The sequence below is a fragment of the Athene noctua genome, chromosome 1 (genome assembly GCF_965140245.1).
Source record: "Athene noctua chromosome 1, bAthNoc1.hap1.1, whole genome shotgun sequence".
Taxonomy (NCBI): domain Eukaryota; kingdom Metazoa; phylum Chordata; class Aves; order Strigiformes; family Strigidae; genus Athene; species Athene noctua.
The window spans coordinates 168,969,872-168,991,726 of NC_134037.1; the positions used below are offsets into that span (position 1 = coordinate 168,969,872).

Below are 21,855 nucleotides of genomic sequence, written 5' to 3' on the forward strand. Positions count from 1 at the left end.
ACTTTCATAATTACGTACACAAGCGAAGACTTTTTTTTTGTTCTTAGAAGGGAGATAATAATATGGGGGAACATGATAAAGTAGTGAATGATACAGAGAAAGTACATCAGGAAATAACAGGAATGCAGTAAACTTTATTTACAGCTTTATAATATATTCCCTTCCAAGTTACCCACCCTGTCCCTCATACCCTTGCAATGGAATTGGGTGTAGCTTAAGGGAGAACTAAAATCTTGCTGATGGGCTTGCTGTTGTGTATTGGTTGTCTAGCTGTCCAGAGAATATCAGAAGTATCCTGCAAAAAAAACCCAGCAACTAAATGGAAGAAGACACAAGTATCATTTAAAGGTGTATCAGAATTGCAACTTCCAGTCATGTCCTTTCTAGTGAAATTTTTCTGAAAATGCTAAGGTTAAAAGAATATTTCAGTATATTTGCTGACTCCAGGCAGAATCAGACTGGTATTACAAAATTTCAATAACTTTAAAAATAAATTATTTTAAAATGATTTTTAGATAATCAGATGTCTTTGGTTGTAGGGCTTTTGTGATTTTTGTAACATTTGTCAATCCAAATACAAGTTTGGATTCTGCCCTAGCACAGAAATTTAAGATACTCTCTTAAAAAAAAAAAATAAAATCTGAATTAGTTGTTCTCTTACTGTAAGAAAGCTGTTAATGTTAGGAAGTGAGGTTATAATGAGGCTGTTTAATCAAATGGTGCAATTTAAGATGTTTAGCAGGTACAGAGATGTCAGACAGGAAAGAAATAAGTTGGAACTGAAGATGAAATAATTATTGTGATTATTACATTCAGGTAAGATCTATGTGAATGAATGATTTTCGTGGCTTGAACTTGCATTATAAGATTCTGGGGGAGGCAATCTCTCACCAGTATCTCTAAATGGCTGCATTTGGGTACCGGGTTGCTATGGTAACAGATGAAGGCTTGCCCGGTTAAACATCCTCTAAGCACAATGGTATTTTCAATCTGGGGCTTCAAATAAGACCTATCATCTTTGCTTCTTTGTTGTTTGCATTAATTATCTCCCTATCAATTCTCTGAGCAGAACTGCAGGTGAGGCTGCTTAACTGTATGTTTTTTGATATATATATATATATGTATGTATGTATATATATGGCGCTCTGTTGCCCCTTGAAGAAAGCTGACCTGCAATGGAAACTGGACCCAATTATTGTCCTCTGTGAAGTGATAACAAAAGTGGTTGAGCCCTTATATTGCAATTCAGACCTGATTCTGTTGAAATACTCCTGGGGAGGAGGGGAAGGTGCCATTGGGTGGCAAAACGTTGTGTGCACAAAATGGGAGTAACAGCAGCATCAGTCACGTTTTTGGATGAACTTACATTTGAATGCAGCTGTCTGCCTCACTTGTGAGGAATGGGGGCAGTATTAAAGACCTGCCTTTTCTTAGTGATGTGCAAGAGAGTGAGAGGTAAGCCAGAGGCAGTAATGAAATGCGAAACTTGTGAAGGGTTAAACTTCTCAAGAGGAGATCTTACATCACATATGACAGATTTTTCCAGGCTTTGCTTTGCAGGCTTCGTGCCTGCTCTGTTTACAGCAATTAGAGTACTAAGCACAGAGAGGCCACTTTTGACTCTTGCCCAGAAAAGAGGTTGTGGTTTGTAGGAGTTTCCTGCAGCAAGTTTTAATTTCTAAAAAGCAAACCTCGACCTTCTGACCCAATATTCATGTGCTAGTATTCATTTCCATCTTAATATGTTTTTGCTGCTGTACCTGGAGCCCTGTCTGTCCTTGTGTCACTTTTGCTCGGGGGTCTCTCCCCGCAGCATCTAGTCTTCGTGCTATTAATATAGTAACAGTCCAAGAGCCCATTTGGGGTCATAGGTCCAGCTCCAGGGAACAGGTATGGGATGATATGGCAGTACTGTGATTCCAAATGTGTGAGATACCAAAAATAGCAACATTCCCACCTGTCAGTGTTGCACTGTAATGTGGTATCTGTGACAGCAGTCTTGCCTTATCCTGTACTGTGCATACTGTGAGACCTAGTCTACTCCTTTGCTGTGCTGTCTGACTCTCCTGAGCTTTTGCCTTCTCCCACCTTTTTCCCCAGTTATGTGTTTGTGATGAGGGAGAGGATGAGCTAGAGGTTGGCTGTGTTCCTTGCCTTTGACAACAGTTATCTGCATAATTTCTCCAGCGAACTTTGGACCAGAACAGAGCCATCATGTAGGTGAGAGAAGGGGCTGGACCACCAGCCCTTGCAAAGAAGTGGTAAGGTGGTGCTTAGTTTTGGGAATCCTGTAGACTGCAACTTCCACTAGAGTCAAGCCCCAGGGACACATCACTCCGCCTACAGAGATCTGATGTGCTGGAGGATGGGCATGAAGGAGTGTTATGGATGGAAGTATCTTACACAGTTTTGATTTAGTAACAATTTAAGATTTATTCATGTTGTGCGGTAGATAAAAAGTTAAATTTTAGTAGCACTTAATGGTTGTTTAATTTAAAGATTAACAAAGTGATCCAGTAAAATATATTATGAATAAAATAGTGACTTGATTACAGATTCGAGAATGACAAGATTCACACTAGCTTACTACTGGATATTCTAAATCAAAAAAAAATATATGTGTATATATAAATACTGAAAACATACGCACACACAGAGATGTGTGGAAGTATTTGGATATCCAGTGAAATGTATAGACATCCACACTCATAAAGGCAATTGTGCATATTTAAGCATATAGATAAGTAAAGAATTGGGTGGAAGATGCTAACCTATAGTTAAAATTTCCCTTTTCTTGAGTTTGGAGCAAATACTCACAGTGCATTGGTATTCTCAATTGGCAATAAGTGAGTGTCAAGAAGAAGATGACTTCACCCTGACCTTCCATTGGCTTATGGGCAGATGATCTTCAAAGATGTCTGAGCCTGAGAGGCATCCCAGCTAGGGGGAGATGCTGGTCACAGCCCACTGAGATCCAGGAAAGCTCAAAGGGTCTCGCTTAGAATCACTCTTTATAGGGTCTGAGATAATTGAATTTTGTCAGGTACTTTTCCATTTCAGCCCAACTTGGATGATGGAATGTTCTGGTACTTCCTACCAATTGCACAGGCCCAGAACTTGGTAGATTTTGGAGTTCTGGTATCAAACCCTTTGGGCCACAACACAAGTACAGATGTATTAGGCTGTCAGAAGGTATTGATAGTCTGTTCCTATTGTTCTTTTAGTGGTTAGAGAGGTGAGCAGAAGCCAGGTGGGCTAAGGGAGTGCTTTAACACTCTCATTCCCTGCCTTTGTCATGGTTCTCAAATGGTAGGAGAGGAGGGGACTGGAACCAGGTGGACGAAGGGGGCGCCTTAGTACTCTAGTCTTTCCCAAGCCATTTGAGTTGACACATGGTCTGTTCCCAAGCAACAGGGGAGGTAGGAATCAGGAGCACTAAGGGAGTGCCTTTATGCTCTGGTTCCCTACCTTTCCCTATTCTTCTTGGGTTGGCATGTGACCCAAGGGGGGGAGGAAATTTCGCTAAGCACCAAGCAGCCTAAGGGGGTGAGGTTTGCACCACCACAGGCAGTGAGATAGTAATGATCCCAATCCTCCCCTCAACACTGGTTTGGTTTTTTTTGTTTGCATCGTTGAAGAGTAAACTGTTACTCATCTAACAGTTACATCTGTGAATGTGTGGAGAAAAAAAAGGTGGCACCTGCCTCAAAATAAACAATAGGGTGTAAATAATCGGTAGGTGGAATAGAGCTGATGAAAGGTGTGTAAGAAAACAGGGAGATGGTATCTGGGCTGACTACCGTGCATTGGCTGCGTTTCTTTTGAGTCTGGAGAGCTATCCTTTCACAAGCTTCTCTGTCTATTCAGCTCTTGGGAATAAACTGCCTTTGTTCCCAGCTGTACTGAAATGTTTATTCATTAGATTTTAATAAAGAAAGTCAAATCTCATATTCCTTAATCAGTGTTTGTAACTGAATATTATTAATTGTTTAGTCAATACCTGTTAGTATAAGCTGACAGAAACCTACAGTGACAACAGCCTTCAGATTATGTATTCATTCTGTAAATTATTAATAACTACTATTGATCCTCTCCCAGCTGATGAAATATTTGTCTTTTTTGAAGAGCAACTTACTTTTTTTTTCTGTAACTGGTAAGCTATATTTATTTAGGGGTTTTGTTGCCTGTTTTTCCTTTGGAGGCCAATCTCTTTTTGCAAGCTGTTTGAAGGGGTGGTCCATGTTTGCATACCATGACTGTTTTCAGTATTTTGTTCTTCCTCAGTATCTTCAAATATTTGTGAGTGTAGTCAAGGCCACTGATCCAGCCAGATGTTTTTGCAATATAAATTCCTCAATGAGGAAGTATGGCAAGACCTTTATCAGTGTCATTACTGGTTTTCTCACTAACATGTGAAAACCCAATATAAATAAGCCCATGGAGCTAGAAATAAAAGCAGGACAGTGTGATCTTTTAATGGAAATATCTGCTGCCTTTCTTCAGAAAATGTCACATCTTTTAGATGGATGAGTCTACACCATTGTCTCTTTTTTTTACAGATGGGGAAACAAAGACCTTAAGTGATTTAATCAATACAGTGCAGTAGGTTCATTGCAGTGCTGGGAATAGGACCTGGTTCTCCCACTCCCAAGCCACTAGTTGACGATCAGGATGTTCTGTAGCACCTTTAGTAATGCTTATTAATATCCTTTCTCTATCCAGGACTGCTATATTTTCTTCATTGTCATTTCATTGAGCCATGCTAGCTTTGGCCATCTGTTTCTCCTGCCAGCACTTTTGCCATTTATTCCATGGCTGTTGGAGAACGGCTTGCAGAGAGCAAGGCCATGGGTCTCTGCTGGAGCTGATTGCAGCCATCTGAGGTAAACAAAGGAAAAAATCCAGGGTACAGTTATGCTAACAAAGGACTGTTATGTTAACAAAGAGAGAAACTGAGGTACACAGTGGCCTTGATGGTAAAAACAACCTTGGGAAAAAAGGCAGGCCAGAAGAGGGAAGATGTTGTGACATACCTGAAATGCCACAAGGGGCTGGGATATTATAATATAGCTTTTTACATGTATCCAATAGATTTGTGAGTAGTATGCATGATTATTGTAGAGTGCTTATATAAGGTGTGATTTCTTTCAATAAAGTTGAAGCTTGCTCTATCATTCACATTGAATCGGCTGCTTGCTTCCTCTGCCTGCCGCACATGGCTGCCTTATGCTTGGAACAAACTGCTTGGACAACTCCTCCTCAAAAACTACGTGTACTGGGACACAGAGAGGAAACTAATTGCCTTCTGATGGTGACAAAGCAAAAAGCCAGAAAAGATGGCTAAATTATGATGTATGAGTGTGGCTTCTAGCCTGGCCTGTGCTGAACTTTATTCAACGCATCCTGTTGGTTCAAGAGGATGACACAACCCTTTAAAATATAACACTTGCCATCACTCATGTGTCCAAAGTCAGAATCTCAGTTTATACAAATCTGAGTTTGTGTGCTGAAGTAAAAGGTAGACATGATATTAAGAAGTTGAGAAGTTGTATTCCCTCCATGTTGTGCACTCTTTCTAATTCCCTTCATTTCCATAGTGCTTGACACGCTTCCTGCCATGCCTGACACTGATATTTTCCTCTGCATTTATGAGGTTTTATGGCATCAGAACAAAATGAGATGGTCCCTCCTATATTCCCATTTTTCCTTCCCTTGGTGTCTCAGCTTCAAGAATTGCAATATGAAAATAAAAGTGTATGAAGAAAATGGATGAAGAATTAAATGTGTTTTTTGTGACTTACCCATTTTTTTAATTCTTCTTGCCACACACAAGTGCACATTGTCTCTCTTCTGAGTCAGGCCATGTGACCTGACTGTGTGGGAACTTTGCTAATGCGCTTCAAAATATTCAGAGCTGCAAGGCAGACATATACAACAAGCTTCAGGAAAACTTGCAGTTTGCAGCGGTTCTAATAAAGCTTCACTACTTCTTTTTTTGTTGAGGTTATAAAAGATGATGTGCGGATGTTAGAAAACAGAAAGATGTCCTCCCCAGGTTCTCTGCCTGGCTGGATGACTATCATAACAAGTGCTAGCTTATGCATCAGAAGAGCTGACCATGTGGTGCAAAAAGTGCTCAGCATATGTAAAATTTGACCGCAAACCGTTTTAATATGTGGCTTCAGTTCCATTTCATGACTACTGGTTTGTTTTAATTCCACCTCACCCCCCTGGCAAAGTGTTTGAACGAGAAGTTCAGGATTTGGATGGAGTGCTATGTGAGTGTTTACATGTCAAGTCACAAAAGCCATGGGGTGCATATATAGAAGTATTCTTTAATTGTTTTTCTTTTAATCTTTTAGGTCTCTCAGCAGCCAAACTGCTGACTGAGTCAGGCTTGAATGTGGTGTTGCTGGAAGCCAATGACAGAGTTGGTGGAAGAACTTTCACCGTAAGGGTAATTCTCTCCAAACCCATTTATACTATATATACTATACATATGTATAATTATACACATATATGTGTAAGTATATATTTATGTTTAGTATACATACATATATATGAATAGTGTACATAAATGTATTTATTTATCTTTCCTGCTAGAGAACCTACTTGAGGGAAAATTTCTAGAGCGCTAGCAGGTGGGAAATTTCATGATATTGTACCAGTAAGAGTAAGGAAAAGAATGGCATGATGGTGGAGACAAAATATTTCCATGTGATCTGCATGCTCTGGAGTCATCAGTTGTTTCCTCTGGGAAGGAGAGCATGAGTAGCTAAGTTTCAAAATCATTTCCCCAGGGAGAGATACTGGAGAAATCTCTGTGAAAAAAAACCTGTAAGGCTGATGCTGTGAAAAGCCTTGAGCTGAACCGAAACAGGCCCTGTGAGGAGTGACATAGGCTAGAGGAATGGCAGGGTTGGCTGGAAACTAGAACCAGGATGTCTCTCCTCACACCTTTACCTTCTGCCCTACCTTGACATGGAAGACCATCTCCCCCTTGCTCATTAGAAAATCTTAGCTGTGCTACTTTTTAGTACAGTCTGTTTTGAACTAGTCATTGGCAAGATGCCTGACTGAGCAAAAACCTCACAAGATGTGTCTGTCCTTCTCTCTCTGCATCAGGCTCTTTCCACTCGTGTTTGTAAAGGCTGTAATGTAACAACAGGCCAGCTAAGCTGGTTATGAAACCCTTATCTGAGATTCTCGGTAATCGCTGCACCAGAACTCTACCAAAGAATTGAAGTTTTCCATGGGGAGACGAATCTTGGCCAAAATGCTCTGGGAGTGTTTAATTTAAAGAATTTCTCTGGATTGCTCTTTTAACCTGTGTGCTATGTACAAAGGATTTACAAAGAGCTTATCTTTTTTTTAATCCTTTTTTTTTTTTTTTTTTCCCTTTTGTGTGTTGTGTGTGTGATAAACTAGAATAAGCAAGTTAAATATGTGGACCTTGGAGGAGCTTATGTGGGGCCAACACAAAATCGTCTCCTGCGGTTATCTAAAGAGTTAGGAATAGAGACATACAAAGTGAATGAAGTTGAGCACCTGATACACCATGTCAAGGTAAGATGCCCTCAAGGATCCTGCTATAGACAGGCAAGTTGTAGTGATCTCCTTTCTCATTGTTTTTCATCCATGCTACAGTGGAGTATACCTGTTTAAGTATGCACCATTTGAGTTGCTTGGAGAAAAATGAGTATGTTGTTAATGAAGAACTCATACAAATTACTATATGTATGCACATCTACCTGTGTACCCTGTAGATGCATCCTGTTAGCTGATGCCTTGATTCAGGTCTGAACTTTTAGTTAAAAGCTCTCAAAAAGCTTCATTGTTAATGGACAATACAACTGTGACTTTGTAGAGGTAGTGCTCATATACACTGCCCAAGGTGTCGGAAAGTCCCTTTCAGAAATCATAGAAGTATCTTCTATCAGGCTGAAAGTTTCTCAGGATGGGCTTCCTAAACCAGTGACCATTATTATCCTGACTGGAAGAAATGTGAGAGGTTAAGTCTGGGGAAAATAACATGAAGAGGAGCAAAAGGCATTGTAATAGTAATAGCAAAAGACTCTGGGAGTCAAACGTTTTTTGTGGGGGCAGATCTAAACGATCTGTTCATAATCTGAAACAGGACAGCTATGGCAAAGCTGTTAAAAAGCCCACGTATTCTCAGTATTTGTACTGTGCTTTCTCCAAAAGAGCATCCTTCCTCCTTTCCTGATATAGAGCAGTGTTGCACTCCCACAGAAGGGAAACTTTCTATGTTAGTCCTGAGGAAATTAACATTGAGTTTCATTATATACTTATGAAAAGCCATTGTGCAATAACTGTCAAAATATTTGTCAGATAGTAGTTGGTGTTTGATCAAAGGTTAAAGAAAACATAGGCAGATTTAAAAACAGCAATGGAGAAAAGGTGTTCTGTCATGTTTTCCAGTACTTTTTCCACTCAATTGTTCTCAAGTTCTCAAAGAAGTATGTCCTCAAAGTGACTTGCTGTGGTGACTGTCAACGATTACTTCTGCAGTAGAACTGATGTGTCCATACCCACATTCTGTTCTGTTTTGTGTGCCATTGGCATCATTCTCAAAGCCAAATTTTCTGCTTGTTTATACTATTTAGCCTTCAGAGTCTCCTCAATAGCAATAGGAGGTCATGCCATGAAGGAAAACTTAATGGTAGAAGACAATTGACATGGCCAGTCAGGATGACCAGTTCTCAGGACAACCTTGCTGTCCTAGCATGGGGACATTGCAGAATGCTGCCAGAAGTCACTGAAGCCAAAGCTGAAGCTGACATGTGGGCCTGATTTATTGTCAGCAGTCAGTCAAGCATGGCCGCTTGTTTGGTAAGCCAGACCCCATTTCCTTTGAGGATCTTTAGGAACCAGCTTGTGGGGGTATATTGCTATTACTCTGCTGATTGAAATAGCCTTTTGTTTTCCACCAGGCTTTAAGAGTGAGGAAAACAGAGAATGGCACAAGAGTAGAAGCTTGGGCTCTTGAGAAGGATAATCTGTTTTTCCCTTGGCCACAAGTGTCTGATTGCACGAGTTGTCAGAGGTTGTGCATAGCTTTTCACCATCATCTGTGGATACCTTTTAGCCCAGGGTGGTGAGTGCTGGTGTGAGCCAAGTCTCTCAGCTTTCTTCCCTACCCAGCACTGATAAGATTTGCTGGTATTCAAGGACATATCCCAGGCTGGCAGAGAGGGGCATGCCTTGGCTTTGTCTGTATGTTGGACATAGAAGGGGCCTTGAATTGGGACACTAAGGCATTATGGCCCAAGTCCCAGGGAATCTGTATGCTAGTATGACTTATATCCAGAAATCCAGAGATGAGGGAAGCCATTCCGTGCCTGGGGCATTTGAGCCATCCAAGACTTGGAGATACGGGGTACATGCTACTTTGGTTAATGCCTGCATCTGGGCAGACAGGTCCTGGGGGAGCTGTGAGGAAGGCTGAGGCCCTAGGCTTGCTTCATATGCCTGTGCTCAGACCTACTGAGTGATACTCATAGATGACAGGTTATCCCTCTTACATATGCCAGGGGGATGGACCATCCATGGCAATTTGATGCAGGCAGGTAGCTCGGTCTGAGTGCTGGCAGGCATGTGTGAGATTGGTACTATGCCTTACACAAAGCCATGGAGAAAGCTGCCCTGGAAGGGACCCTTGGAGGTTCCTACTCCACCCTGGGCTTGAAGCAGTGTCTACCTCATAGTTAGGTCAGGTTACTTGGGGCCGTTCCCAGTCAAATGTTGGAAGTCTTCAAGGAGAGAGATCCCACGTGCTGGCTGAGGTGCTCCCAGGACATGCTAAGAGCCTGCAGGTTGGATTCAGACAGTTTGTAAGCTCAGGCTCACAATGTTGCTGCCTGTAGGAGAGCTCCTGAAGAGAAGAGGGAGAAAGGTGTGTGCCAGGACTCCCTGGTAGCCAAGCATGAGGTAGAGAGGAGATATTCCACAGGCAGTAGCACCTCCTTTGAATTTTCTATTTTCATTCATTGTAAATCTTTTCTTTCCTTCTTGCTTCTGTGTTTGTACAACTGTGGAAAAAGTATGAGTTGAGAATTACTCACAGTTAAATAATTGGAACGTGACCACTATATAGCAGACATATGCATTGTTGTGTGGCCAAATCAGTTTAATAATCTTCAGCCTTTTGCATTTCATCTCTAATACATTCCTTACAGGTCTCTCATTTTCAGCCACATGGTTTGCCCATGCTTTCCTTGCAAATGAACAATGCTCTCATGTGCACCCTGAAATCTAAGCGGTACTCTCAACTCATAGCTTGCAAACCAGATTCCAAAATATATGAAGGTCTGTTGCCCCTATGTGAATTTGAATTCACGTGCTGACCCAAGCTTTGTGACTGTGCCCAAATATAATTAAATTCTGGATCACAAAATTCTCTGAATCCAGAGAGACAGTGAAACCTAAAGGTTTTAATTCTTCTCTTGCTACACAATCAGGCATCACAGTGCATCTTGTAAAATCAGCTGCTGTTTTTACGTATACCCAAAGGCAAAATCAACTCCTTCATAGTTAATTAAATTCCTTTTAGAGGCTTTTTAATACAAGTAATATATGCAGCCTCTTTGTACTACAAAATGCAAAGAACGCATTTTGTTGATCTCTGGGTGGGTCTCTACTAATTAGGCTTTACCAATTTGATTGGGTTGTGTGGGTTTTTTTCCCCTTTAATCTTTTTTAATGTCAGGTTCTATTGTGAGATTATTTTTAGTTGTGCTTATATCGTGTGTGATATCTTCACAGAAACTCAAAATTATATTTCTTGCCCTACATATTTTTTCTTTCCCTCCACTTATTAAGCAGCCTTTTTCATGGTCTTTGAAAGGAGATTAGTATGTTCTTTTCATTTGTGTAAATACTGGTTCATCAGCTTTAGTGAGAAAATTAGTATAGCTCTGCAAGTAGTATTTGGTAGGCAAATTGCTGCCTGAACACCATTGCTTTTCAATAGTATAACTGAAGTTAGGTTCATAAATCCAGATTTAAGAAGCAAACACAGAACTATCTGGTAAGTCATCATCTTCTAACAGTCCTTCTATTGGACTGGTAGGCAGATGTAGAACACTTAAGGTAACTTTTTCTTAGCTGCCCAAGAGAGGATTGAGGACCTTACCTTAGATAGGTAGATTTGCAACTTTTGTCTGGTGGTGTTTATTTTCCTCACCAAAAAGACAGCTTTTGTCTTAGAAAAACAAGCCAAAGTACATATAGTCCAGGTAAATTTTATCCTGGAAAGAAGTGTTGAAATGTAAAAACATGTCAATTATTGTGAGGGTTCAATTATCAACACGTTTTTGTTGATTTGATGACTCAAATTACACTTCACTTCTGTGCAGTCCCAATAGTCATGCACACTTCCTGCATTTTAAAACACAAATTTATCAATGCTATCAAATCATTACTAAGAAAGATAACTGTGGAACTGGTTTACTCTGCTACACTAAATCTGTGTAAAAAACCATTTCTTTGTATGACTGGTTTGCCACATTAATCTTTTTAAAACTTGATTCCTTCATATACAGTAAGGATGATTTACTCTTTGTTCTGCTGTGGTGCCAGCTGAGCATCCCCTGATCCCATTTTTGCTGATGGAAAACTTGCATGAAAACCTGTCAACATAGACTGGAAGCAAGACTCCTTACTGGCTATGTTAGACAAACAAAGCTGGTTTCTCAAAATATACTCATTACTCTGTGGTAGATCCCCCCTCATCCCTGCAATATTGATGCTCCTTGTCATTTTTTTCCAGATGTTTTTTCCACTAAAAAACTTTCTTTGCGATAACACCATGCTCTTTCCTGGAATTTTCCCAGATTATAGCATTTTTGCTAGAAAGTGGTAGTAACGCTTATTCCTTTTAATCTCTGTGTTGTCTCCGTGCAGACTGCGGATAGTGCTAACAGCTGGCTTAGGTGTGTTGCAGCTGAAACACTTCTCATGTGGTTATAATTGAAATAAGTCCTTCTAGGTGTTTCCTTAGCACAAAAAGGCACGCTTGGCATTGTGCACAGCCGGGAGGGTCTTTCAGGTTAAAATGCTGGGTGAAACATGAAGCATCCCCTCCCTAGTCATTGGATAGGTTCTTGACAGTGACTTTGCCAATACCTCGTTACCTCAATTAAGTTCCCCATAAGAGGAGGGAGTTTCCTTGTACCCATTCATCTGCCAGCAGCGCTGGCTAGAGGTCTCTGAATGTATGTCATGTGCTCTTTAGTTTAGCACCGCTTTCATACAAGTGTATGCAATTGTCATTTCTGGGCAGGATGCTAATGTGAACCCTGTCTGCAGCACATCACTGAAGGCGAACATTTAATCTTAGACACGCAGTACTTTTAACTAGGACCACAAATCTGCAGTAATGTTATCAGGTTACATACTGATCTACAACAGATCTGCAGAAAAAAATTTTACATCCCTCTTGGGTGTCATTCATTTTCAGCACTATTGTGCTTATTAAAATGCAGTTTGCTGTGGTCTTGTTCATGAATAAAAAATGTGATGGTCGTGCTGTATTGGGATCTAATTAGCAACTGGCTAAGTGACTGCTGTATCTAAAGTTACAGAATTTAGTGTTTTTTCTCTGTGATACCAGTGATACATGTGCTGAAGCTAAGCAATATGATTTATTTAAGCTTCTGACTGCTTCTCTGCAAATCTAAGAGCAGTATCTCCTGGTGTAGCCTGTAGTATAGAGCATAACAACTTAAATGGGTTTTTGAATGACTAGATAAAAGTGCTTTCATTTTTCTTTGTATATCTTAATTACAGTGCAGTCAGAGAACAAAAAGTTTGTGAGACTTTTGGTTGCCATCAATTTAAGCAAGGCGAAATGGTATCACATCTTTTGTTTTTTCCCCTCTTTGATAGCAATTTGTAAGGAAGAATATGGGGAACTGAGAAGAATACATCTGAATCTTTAAGAAGCTGGGCATTTGGTGTCTTGGAAAGGAAGAAATATAAAGATGCTTAAATTTCCACAGAGCCTCGGTAGTTTCACATGTCGTTACTGGAATGCAGATCTGTTATTTTAAATCTTTACTAGACATGAGGATGCAGGCATTCCTGTGACAAGATGCTGTGTCATTAATCACACTCAAAAATGAGTCTGAGGATTGAATAGGCTGAGGTTGGTGAAAGCATCTTCCAGATTCCCACAAGGGTTATTCTCCGTGCTGCAAATGCAGAGGAAAGACTGGTCTTGTTTTCATTGGACTTGCCCTGTAAATAAAGGGGCATCTTCCCTTTTTTATGCCAGTCACCTGGCAGTAATTGCAAGAAGGAAGGACTTTTTAATTAAAGGTAGATAATATTTGTATTACAGCAGCCTAAAAGAAGGAAGATTACATACAGCAAATCAGCAAAGTGATCTCTGCCAAAGAGGACTGTAAAGCAAGGTCTTGTGAGGGGTGTTTATTGATCAAGAGGATTGACTGGCAGCTGTGACCTAATGGTAGCATGAGGATGAAAGTAGTAAGAAAAATTAACGGGAAATAAAGTATGCATTTCTTAATTAAATCTGAATGGAAAAAAACTTCCTCAGTCTTAGCCCTTCCAGACCCCCAGGGTCTGTTCCCTAGGAGATAAGGTAAAGGAGCTGTGCTCCCACCTAGCTTATTTAATTCTGGCTGCTTTGAGAAAAGCTTCAATTGCATCTGATTTTAAGAACTGATTATTGTTTCCCTTGAGAAGCTGACTGAGTTCTACAGAAAAACAGAATCAGAGAAATGTGTATTTCATAGAGGAACAGCTGGCTGACCATACTGGGTTTCATATGTCTGTAAAATTTTATGTAAGGTTTCTTTTTTTTTTTTTTATGTGAGAAATTTAATAATCTGGAGTATCTCAGAAACAAAATCGGTGACCCCAATGCTGTCTTCTACTTTAAAGACAGTGTTTTAGTTGTGAGAGAGTGTGTGTGCCCTGTGTGCTAGGTTATGTTATCGATGAGCAGAGCACATTTGATGGTTTTCTCCCAAATGAAACTCCTCTTTTCTCTTGCTTTCATTTGATTTTGCCCTTCTATCTGTTTTGGGGAGGGGAAGGACGCTCTTTTTTAAGACTAATTCTAGAAATACTGAAAAGTTTTCTTACTGATTTTATCGACTTTGTTGGCAGGTTTAATTCAGGTGTTGAAAGCCACACACAGGCCTGGTTTCAGAGAGTATTTAGAACCACAGTCGTTATAAATCTGTGTTTCATAAGACACCTGAATGCTTTTTGTAAAGGTATTTTTAAATGCCTGAAAACAAATAATCTTGTTCTGATAGGAAGAAGACTTAGTTAATTCTTTTCTCAGTTGATTGGAACAAATAGTTATATTTGCTTTTAAATTCAGAGCAGAACCCCAGTTTTCCTTTCTAAATCACTTCAGTGTTGTTGTTTTTCTCATTCTGCCTTTTTGCAGATAAGTGTTCCAGCAATTGTATCATTGCTGTTGTGGAAGAGTGAAGATGGACTTTATTTCTATAACGTGGCAAAACCAAATTGTTTCCAATTAGCTCCTTTCCTTTTCAGGATGTGTGTTTCAAGCCAAGGTGTCTGGCTGTGCTGCAATTTAAATGGACTTACTTTTGCTGATCAAATTTCGCAAAACATTCTGGCATCCACAATTGATAATCTTGAACTAGATGTTGAAAGATATTTGAGTTATATTTTGGTGTGTCTTAATATTGTAGCTTTGCACCCTTAGTTATCCAAATTTTCTTCGGCTGCACTTGTATTTTCTAACCTATATAACTTTTTACCTTTAGGATACTTGTCAGTATAGTAACCAGTTGAGTGTATGAGTTCCTGAACAGTTTCCCAAACAAGGGAACTTCAGTGAAGCTCAACAGTTACAGTAGGCCTGTATACCTCTCTCAGCTTGGTCCATCTAGTTGCCATGTTTTATTGAGAATTATGATTACACGAGAGGTATGGTCCCAAAGACACATATTGTTAGATGCCATGGATTAAAAAAAAAACGCCAAAAGACATCCCCACCCCTCCCCAACCTCCCCCCAAACCAAACCAAAAGGATAGTTTTCCACAGGGCAGCAGATTAGAACCTGAGTATCTGGTACAGGTACAGAGTGATGCTTTTCTGTTTCTCATTTTCCTTCTCACAACTTTTCATCTTACTGTGTCTGTGGTGTATATGAATGACATTACTAAGATTTTAAGTTGAGAGAACAAAGTGTGTGTGATGTACCAGTGCTATGAATCAGCAGAGGGCACCACGTGTCTATAAACCTATGTAACTGTGAATTAACGTGCAGGGTGATACCTCGGTGAAGCTTGTATCAGGTACTCCAAGGTTTAGACAATTTAGCTGAGAGAATATCTGTGCTCATTCACTGATGCAGGGAATGCACCACACCATCTCATTTCTTCCAGTGAAAGGTGACTATATTTATAAGGTGTTTATACCGTGCTATAAAAAATGCATGGATCATTGGCACCAGGGACTTCAGTTCACAATACTGCATCTCACTTGGGCGCTACCTGGGTACATAATGTTTAGGGGAGCATGAAGTTGTCATATGCCTGCAAAAGCAGACTTGCCTCCTGAGATCCCACTCTGCATTAGGATACTGATGGTGTTTCCTGGCAGAGTGTGTCTATTCTCAGCTAGTCATTCATTCTCTCTCACCCTCACAGAAGAAAGTGTGTGGGATCCGGTCCCTATGCCCAAGTGCTGGCACTGATGCTCAAGGGGCTACTACTCATTTGCCATGCTGTGTTTTTTCCCGCTGTAATAACCCATTTTTTATGTCAGCTGTTTGACCTGAAACAGAGCTGGTGTGTACAGAAAGTTTATTTCTGTACTACTTATATTACATGGGTCCAGTGTAACTAAGCCAAACATTGGTTGACGTGAAACAAATGGATGAGAAAATCTATTGGGAACTGTAATATTTGTGACAAACACTGGATTTCTCATTTCCCTGTTTGTTTATTCCTGAGACAGCTGGGTTGTGTGAGTTTCCTCCCTATAGTTTCAGCTTCTTCAGTATGCTTTAGCCCATACTGCAGCAACAGCCTTTGTGAGCAGCAAGTGACCCACACAGTAACAGGTGGACCTCCAGCTGCTGATGTTTTTCTTTTGACAGTGTGACAAGTGTCATTGTGAAACAGTTTCTAAAAAATATATATGCCTGTATTAAATACCACTAATCCCTAACAAAAGAAAGGTAAGAAATATATCTGAGCATTATAGTACTGTGTTGAAATATGTCAAATGATCGGAAGGGATGGTTATTATTGCTGTTTTTATACTGCTCTGATTTAGGTATAAAAATATTTGAAAAGGAAATGTTTTGTGCATCTTGGGGCATGGTTTTCATCCGTATCTTGTTTTTCTTTAGAGATTATACAGCATCAGGAGGTATGGAGAATGGTATTCCCATCAATATGAAAGAAATAGGCAAATTGTGCCTAAATATCAAAAAGGTGGTTGTATTTGCAAAAATGTAAATTCATCAGAAGTAGAGCTGAAATGTTTCAGTGTGTTGGAAACTACTCTGAACTGGGTGTAGTCTTTCTTTGGCGTTGCTATTTTTGTTTCTGTGTAGAGCCCAGTCTTGCAGTCTCTTCTCAAACAAAAATCTGATGACAGCTCCTGGAATTTTGTCTGTGTAGGAAATAAGGATCAGGCCTTAGGTAGTGTCATAGGAGCTCTTGAAGGTAACTTTCACAGGAGACTCCCTAACTTTGATGACTGTTTCTGTTTTTCCAGGTCGAAGTTTGTCCTTGTGCTTTATGAGACTTGTCACCCCAGATTTCTTCACAAGAGACATACCTGAGATTTCCCTTTCAGCAGTTCATATGCAGTGAAATAGAAGAATACTAAAACAAAGATAGGTTTTGTATGTCTCTTAGCCGTGCACTCATGAGGAAGCACCACAGGGAATTTTTAAGATTTGAGTTAACTCAGAGGGGATAACTCAGTTAGGATTGCCTCTGGCAGAGCAAGAAGCTCAGAACAAAATCAATAAATGGAATAACCCATTCTAATGCTGTTCTGGTTTTCTTGAGCACAGCAGTATACATGTTTCATAAATCTAAGTCTGGGGAATGCTCAAAACCAGACTGACATTCTCTGTGGAATACCTACACACTATTTACACTAGAGAAGGGTAGCTCTGGTGTTCAGAAGACACAGTAAAACTGACTTCTTTCTGCCATAGGAGTTACGGAATTTTAATGTTTCCAAAAAGGCTAAAAGGTAATTACCAACGTGGTTCAGAAGTTACTAGCTGGGACAGAAAAATACTCAGTCTGAGTGCTTTTGCTCTTCTTTCGTAGCCCTTTGGCAGTAGAGTATGAAGGTGTGCCCCAGTTCAAATTAATTTCATTTTAAGGGATTACATAATAGCACCCAGATGTCCATGTCAGGGCCAAACGCTTCTGATGAAACAAACTCATTTAGTTCACCTCCATCTACAAGGATGTATTTTCCGGATTCCATTGTAGTGTATTTTCCTGAGGCTAAGCATGAGAGCTGCAGAAATGTGCTTTTGTTCCATGCTGAATGAAAAAAAGCCTGCATTTTCTGGAGTATTTGTGAACATGTGCTGTGCTGTAATGTCCATTCTCAAATTGGAAATGCTAGGTTTTTAACCTTGGTGCCTCTGGCTCCTGAAGTGACTGGAGATCTGCTCTAACTGTGGCAAAACTTCAGATTGAAAACTTAAAAAAATTAGATGTTTTGGCATTTTGCAAACCATAATCTTTCCTCAAAAGTTCTGCAAAATGAAATAGCTGTTTTGCAGCCACTTTGTCATATGTCCATGTACCAAAGAATTAAATCCTTTCTTCTTACACTTCACTTTCTTCCTAACTTTCATTACCTTGGTGTTTCTGACAAGGATTCCATTAGAGTCCTGTGTCCGTGCAAAGGCTAGGTGAAAAAACAGTTTCTTCTTCACTTTCTCTAGCCTGTTAGGGTTTTTTGTAAACTGATTTTCTCTTATTCTTACCTTTAGCTTTGATTATGTGCTTTACTGCTTTCTAAATATCTCTCTCTTTGAATTAGAAGTCCTCAAGGTTTTTAGCCAGTATTTTACAAGGTTATATCTCATTTTGTTATTTCTTGACCAATCTGTGAGTCCTTTAGGATCCCTTTGTGCCCTTTTATTGTCTCTTCGGGTGCTTACAAACACCTGCAGATTTGAATAATGTGCTCTCTGCCCCTTTCACATTATTAATAAAGAGGCTAAATCAAGTCAAGCATGACACGTCTTTATGTAAGTGGTAATTTGATGATACTTCTTCTCAAGAGGACACAGTGTTGTTGTCGTTACCTGGTTCTAAATATTAAATCTTGATGCAGTATTTCTTTTGAAACCAGTGTAAATATTTTTTAATGATGGATTGTTGTGGCACTGTATTGGATATCTATTAAAAGTTAGTGCTTCTACTGGTTGACGTTCATGCTGATGAAATGCCTGCTTAAATACATCATTTAATGTAAGTTTTGAAAAATCAGCTGTGGCATACAATACGGCCTTTATTGTTTATCTGTTTTATGGAGTCCAGAATGCATTGTGAAAAAATGAGTAACTACATAATGCTAATGAGCGTTTCTTTGTGAATTTTTAAAGCTATTATGCTGCCATACATATAGTCAGCCAGGGAAATCCCATGTAAATAAAATAGCCCTACAAATTACCTGTTGTCTTCCACTCTTAATTAAGTTAGACTGTCTGAATATCTAGTAGTCAAGATGCAGATATATAAAATCCAACTATTAAATATATAATAATGTAATTAGGACGTTAGTATTGGCAACACTATCACACTCTGGAATTTATGGCCATAGGTGTTTGTCATTATTAGTAAATGCTACATTTTGTGTAGGTCTGGGGATTTTAGGTTAGCTGAAACCGTTTTTTTTTCCGGGAAGTCTCAGAGCTATGATTTTAGTGTATAATAAAGCTCATCACAGATGCTTTTGTCTGATTCTGAAAGAAAAAAAACAACAAGCCACTAAATGCAATTAACAGTTCAGTCTTCTTATGAACATTTAGGACAAAAAAATGAAACATATGTTTCTTTCTTTTCAAAAGTAAATAGCTAATTTTTCATCTCAGTTGAGCAATGCTGTTCCATCTCATTTTTTTGATCTGATCTTAGTGTCTCTGCTGCAGGGTTTTAGTTTTGTTGCCCAGAAGTGCCCAATATAAAGTTTGAAGATACAAGGCAGTATCAGTTCTGTACACACCTGACTTCATTCAGTTGTGTATTACACTTAAACTACATATGCAGAATAACAGTATCACAGAATGGTTGAGGCTGGACAGGACCTCTGGAGGTCATCTGGTCCAACTCCCTGATCAAGCAGGGCCACCTAGAGCCAGTTGTCCAAGACCATGTCCAAGCGGCTTTTGAATACCTTCAAGCATGAAGACTCCACAACCTCTCTGGGCAACCTGTGCCAGTGCTCAGTCACCCTCACAGTGAAGTATTTCCTAACATTCAGAAGGAGCCTCCTGTATTTCACTTCATGCCCATTGCCTCTTGTTCTGTGTGCACACATAGACGTGATCAGTTGGAAGCTGTTACATGCATGGATTAAATTTGTGCTTTTTTTGAGTGAACACAACCATTTGGTGCAGCTTCCATAGAAGCCATGATTATGGTTGTATTTAGTTTTAATGATGTTTTTGTTTTGGTTTTGCCTTGTAGGGTAAGTCTTACCCCTTTAAAGGTCCATTTCCTCCTATGTGGAATCCTTTGGCCTACCTGGACTACAACAACCTATGGAGGACCATGGATGAAATGGGAAAGGAGGTATGGCATGAGGAGTTGCAGCTGACCATCTCAGCTTAGCTTTGTCCCCTTGAGAGGTAGAGTGAAGATGGAACTAGGATGCAGATAGGCAAAGCTGCTCTAGCTTGAACAAACCTGGTGCTGGCAAGAGCAGCATCATGCCATGTGTTTTGGTATGCGCTGATGATAAGAGCACGTGTATAAGCGACATCCTGGCAAGCTCTTCTGAAGGCCGTGCTGTTGAGACTGTCTGCAGTCATACCTTCATTTTTCTGGATATAGGAACATTAAGGTTTATGCATGCAATTTTTAGCTTTTGCCTGACAGTTGGGTAAATAATATTTTAAGACGCTGGTAGACCTCAAAGGTATGCCTTTCTCCACCCTCCAATTCAAATTGTCCATTTTAGTTTGTTACCAGTAGTGTATGTTTTCCACTGACTAAGCTACAAGACTTTGTAAGGAGGTTGCTGTTACTTGCATAGAAGAATGGGAGAGATATGGAATAGCTCAGAGACATTCCCCAGCACTGTACTTTGCCTTTCTAGGCAAAGTTCTTAACTCTAAAATTATTTTCTGTTCTTCAATCTAAAAAGAAATAAAACAAGCAAACAAACAACAAAAAACCTAAAAGCATCCACTGTTAAGTTCACTGTATTATCTGCTGGGAATTTGCAGGCTGAATTACCACGTAAAGATGAGATTGTCTGTGTGTGTTGTCTCTTTCTTATGCCACTCATTCATTTGCTGATGACTGCTTTTTTATGTCTCCTTAGATTCCTAGTGAAGCCCCGTGGAAGGCTCCACATGCAGAAGAGTGGGACAAAATGACTATGCAAGATTTCATAGATAAAATTTGTTGGACAAAGTAAGAAACTCTTTGATACAAAATATAATGGCTTATGTTTATAAATGTTAGAGCTCAAAATAAGTGTTACTGCTTTGCAAACAGATATAACTACCACTAGAATACAGCTTTTTTTAAAGAAATGGGGTGAGAAAATCTTGTAATAATGGACCACAACACCTGTCAGTACACATAGTAGATTCTATTCCCATAACTTCTTAGACTAAAATAAAGATAAAAAGAAAGTGCATTTGGGGAGGGTTACTTCTGAAGAGATGGGTAGTACCTTCATCTGTTATGTGCACTTTCCCTGTCTTTACTGTGTGTTTAATATTTAAGAGAAAAATGCACTGGCTACAGCAATTTTTTGACTCAAACTTTTGATGGGAAAATGCACATTTATTCTGTCTGGACCAGCTGATTTTACCAAAGTGCTATAAAAATAACACTTTTTTGAAATGGCACTCAATCACTTTAGCAGCCATCATTCTATTGTTTAACTGCTGCACTATATGCCACCCTGGGAAACTGAAAATGCTTCCTGTTTTTATGTATACATCGAAGCAGTTTTTCTTTACTTGCCATTCAACAATGTTTTGATTGGTTTTCTTTGCACTGAAGAAAAATCAAAAAACGTAATTCTGCCTTGCTGTAAGACAGATTGATTTCTAGAGTAGCATCTTGAGAATTCCTAAGCACCAACACGCAGCTGCTGTGAGCCTGCACAAGCTTGGTGCAGGAGCCTGCTAGTCCCACTTGAGCTGACATCATCGTCAACAGGGGCATTTTTACAGCTTCAGCCAGCCTCTAGAGAGCAACATGATCATTGTTGACGGATAGTAGGATCTTGTCCAAAAACTTCTAATCTGGTTGTTTTGCTTTAACAAGAGTGACAAATGCACAGAAGCATATGGAAAGCCTTTCTCAATTGTGTCACTGTCCATACTCAGTAAAACGAAATAGCAATGTATGCTGGGAGTTCTGCTGGCCATCTGAACCTCTGATTCAGTAAGGAACTGTACAAGGTAGCGAAACTCTATGCATCGGTAGTCATTCAATATCCAATAGCTCACATGACTACAGTCATATTTTTTTCAAACTCTGATGGAATAAGACTTGACATTTTACCTGAATATTGGCATAACTGTCAGCCTCCCTTAATTCCAAGATGCTTTTCAGATTTTATATGTGCATCTCAGCTTGATTTGCCCATTT

The 21,855-nt window shown here is 39.7% G+C and overlaps 1 protein-coding gene across 1 annotated transcript in view; it reads left to right on the forward strand.

Moving 5' to 3' along the window:
• The window catches only part of MAOB (monoamine oxidase B), a 55,553-nt gene that overhangs the window by 16,212 nt on the left and 17,486 nt on the right, over positions 1 to 21,855 (forward strand). Inside the window, exons 2-5 of the mRNA XM_074929501.1 lie at positions 6,363 to 6,457; positions 7,429 to 7,566; positions 19,711 to 19,815; positions 20,570 to 20,661. Of these exons, the coding sequence (XP_074785602.1) occupies positions 6,363 to 6,457; positions 7,429 to 7,566; positions 19,711 to 19,815; positions 20,570 to 20,661 (430 nt within the window). The remainder of the gene's footprint in view (positions 1 to 6,362; positions 6,458 to 7,428; positions 7,567 to 19,710; positions 19,816 to 20,569; positions 20,662 to 21,855) is intronic.